Here is a 2,197-nt window from a genome sequence, read left to right as displayed (position 1 = left end):
AGCGTTCGAAGATGAAATGTCGGATCCCGTGGAAGGAGAAATGTCTTCGAAACAAACATTTGTCGATCTGTGCATGCAGTGGATTGCGTGTGCTGCGTGTCTTGGGCCAGCAAGAACGCTTGTCGCTGTCGTGACGAGCGCCGGATACGCTCATGAGGTTCTGCCCCTACTGCTACATCTACCACTTCGTCGTCCTCGAGTTCCCTGCACTGTTACTTGGGTTACGGACGTTTGGTACTCATATCGACTCGGTGTTGCTGCTTCAGCTGCATTGGGAGCTGAGTAGAGCTTGGTTCGCGGCGACAGAACAACTGGTCAAGTCTACGTAGATTTTGAACTTGGTTGCTCTAGCATTCTTGATCTACTGATAGGTTTAGTTAACTTAAATGATCTTCTCCTCACGACTGCGATGTGTTGCAATGTAATTTCCTTGTTTGAAGCAGGAAAATGACTGCAAGTGCAGCACAAAATGGCACGTTTTATCAATCACGGTAGTGTGGCAAGTAAGATTATGTGACTGTCCACAAAGTGAATATTGTCCCACGTTTAAAATGTTACGCGATGTTGTTGAGCAACCATTTCTCGTACACTTATACTTCAGAAGTAGACAATTTCACCAAAGAAAGATGGAACGACTTCTGAATGAAAAACGAAATGATCCAAAGATGGCAACGCAATTTGCCGAGTTTATCACTTTGTGTTTTTCGCGTACATATATATAGCGATTGCAGATGAGGAGTCGCGTCAGTCTTAGCACTCTTGTTTGGGCCAACTTCGACGCTAGTTTTGACGCTCGAATTCAATAACGATGTAAGAGCGCAATCACAAAGCTTTGGAGAATGTTTGGACCACTGACAAAAGCAATACTGCTATTAATATTGAGTCGCGTTGACTGCGATCTGTTCTTACCTGGACGGAAACTCGTGGACATCATTGCGTTCAGACGTCCCCACCGGAACTTCGCCAGCTTCAAATAAAGTGTTCAGTAAAAGTGAGCGGGTGGAGCTGTTAAGATAGTACCGACCCTTTCACCCGCCGAAAAGTGCTATGTGTCTGCTATAATTGTTGTTGACCTTGTGTGTTGCCTTCTGTGAGCTGGATTTGCTGACTCCGTGATTGTAATTGGGGGTGGTAGTCCTAGTGGGCCTTGAAGCGTAAGAAGTATCAGTGGAACAGTCACGCCACACAGTTGGAAAAGACAGCACAGCCCGTCGCGCTGCCTGCATGAGATATAAATGTCGTGATACAATTTCTTTGTGAATTGAGCATTAGTGTCAGCAAGTAGAACTGCAATCCATAAACTTCTCATCGCACAGTAAGGCATATTTTCCACAACGAAACGTTGCGTCGCCGATATATCCAGAGGATGACGGCATACACCATAGTAGTCCCCATCCTGAAAGTGCGTTGCCAGTCTCACGTCGTTCCCAGTAAACTCTAGTTGGAAGAACCCTTGGAGCATCTTGAAGTTGGCTATGCGCGTATCTGTGCCATCGATAGGGCACGAAGAAGTACCATCTCGAGGTAAGGCTTTGTATTCTACAAACACCACATAAGATTCAAAACACATTAGAGGAGCATTCTCGTGAGTGAGAGAGAGAAACAACGGAAAACAAGCCGTTTTAAATTCTGTCGGGTGTCCAAATCATTGAGACAGAAACTTGACCACTTCATGTACAACGTCGTTCCTGGAGCGACGCTGAGACGCCTTGGTGCGCTTCATCATACGTAGTCTTCCAGGGAATGCGTACGCTCCATGTAGATTTCACCAGCCATTTACGAGTGACGCCAACGCCGCGTGCTAGGTTTGTGCGTTGGATTCTGCGTCTAAATGCGGCAGCGGTCTTCCTGTTACGTTTCTAGTACGAAACGAGCCTATTAGTAGGTATCTATGAGAAGCTGCAATGTGATACGATGGTTTATTTTGGTCCGGCGACGATGGCTGCTGTGCTGTTCCAAAAGCTTAGTTTGGCTTGTTGACTGCAAATACGTCTCAGAACTGCGACGTTCGAGGACGAGCCTACTGCGCCCTGAGTGAGGCAGGCGTTCTCTGCGCAACAGTCGCTGTACTCATTATATATTTACTAACGCCTCGGGCAACGACGCTGGCCATCGTTGAGAATCATACAGTTTATTGAAGCTTACAGAAAAAAACGCTCTGAGTCTTACTAAAAAGGGAGTGAATCGTGCACCCATC

General features: G+C 46.5%; 1 protein-coding gene across 1 annotated transcript; it reads right to left on the bottom strand.

Moving 5' to 3' along the window:
- Positions 1–822: 822 nt before the first annotated feature.
- On the bottom strand, positions 823–1,776 carry PITG_11823 (uncharacterized protein; the record flags this gene model as incomplete). The annotated part of the gene is made up of 4 exons (XM_002901268.1): positions 823–851; positions 910–967; positions 1,516–1,539; positions 1,729–1,776. 4 exons carry the CDS (start codon positions 1,774–1,776, stop codon positions 823–825), a joined length of 159 nt encoding a protein of 52 aa, XP_002901314.1.
- Between the last annotated feature and the right edge of the window lie 421 nt (positions 1,777–2,197).

The sequence above is a fragment of the Phytophthora infestans genome, genomic scaffold (assembly GCF_000142945.1).
Source record: "Phytophthora infestans T30-4 supercont1.21 genomic scaffold, whole genome shotgun sequence".
Taxonomy (NCBI): domain Eukaryota; phylum Oomycota; class Peronosporomycetes; order Peronosporales; family Peronosporaceae; genus Phytophthora; species Phytophthora infestans.
This window is presented reverse-complemented; position numbering and strand designations above follow the sequence as displayed.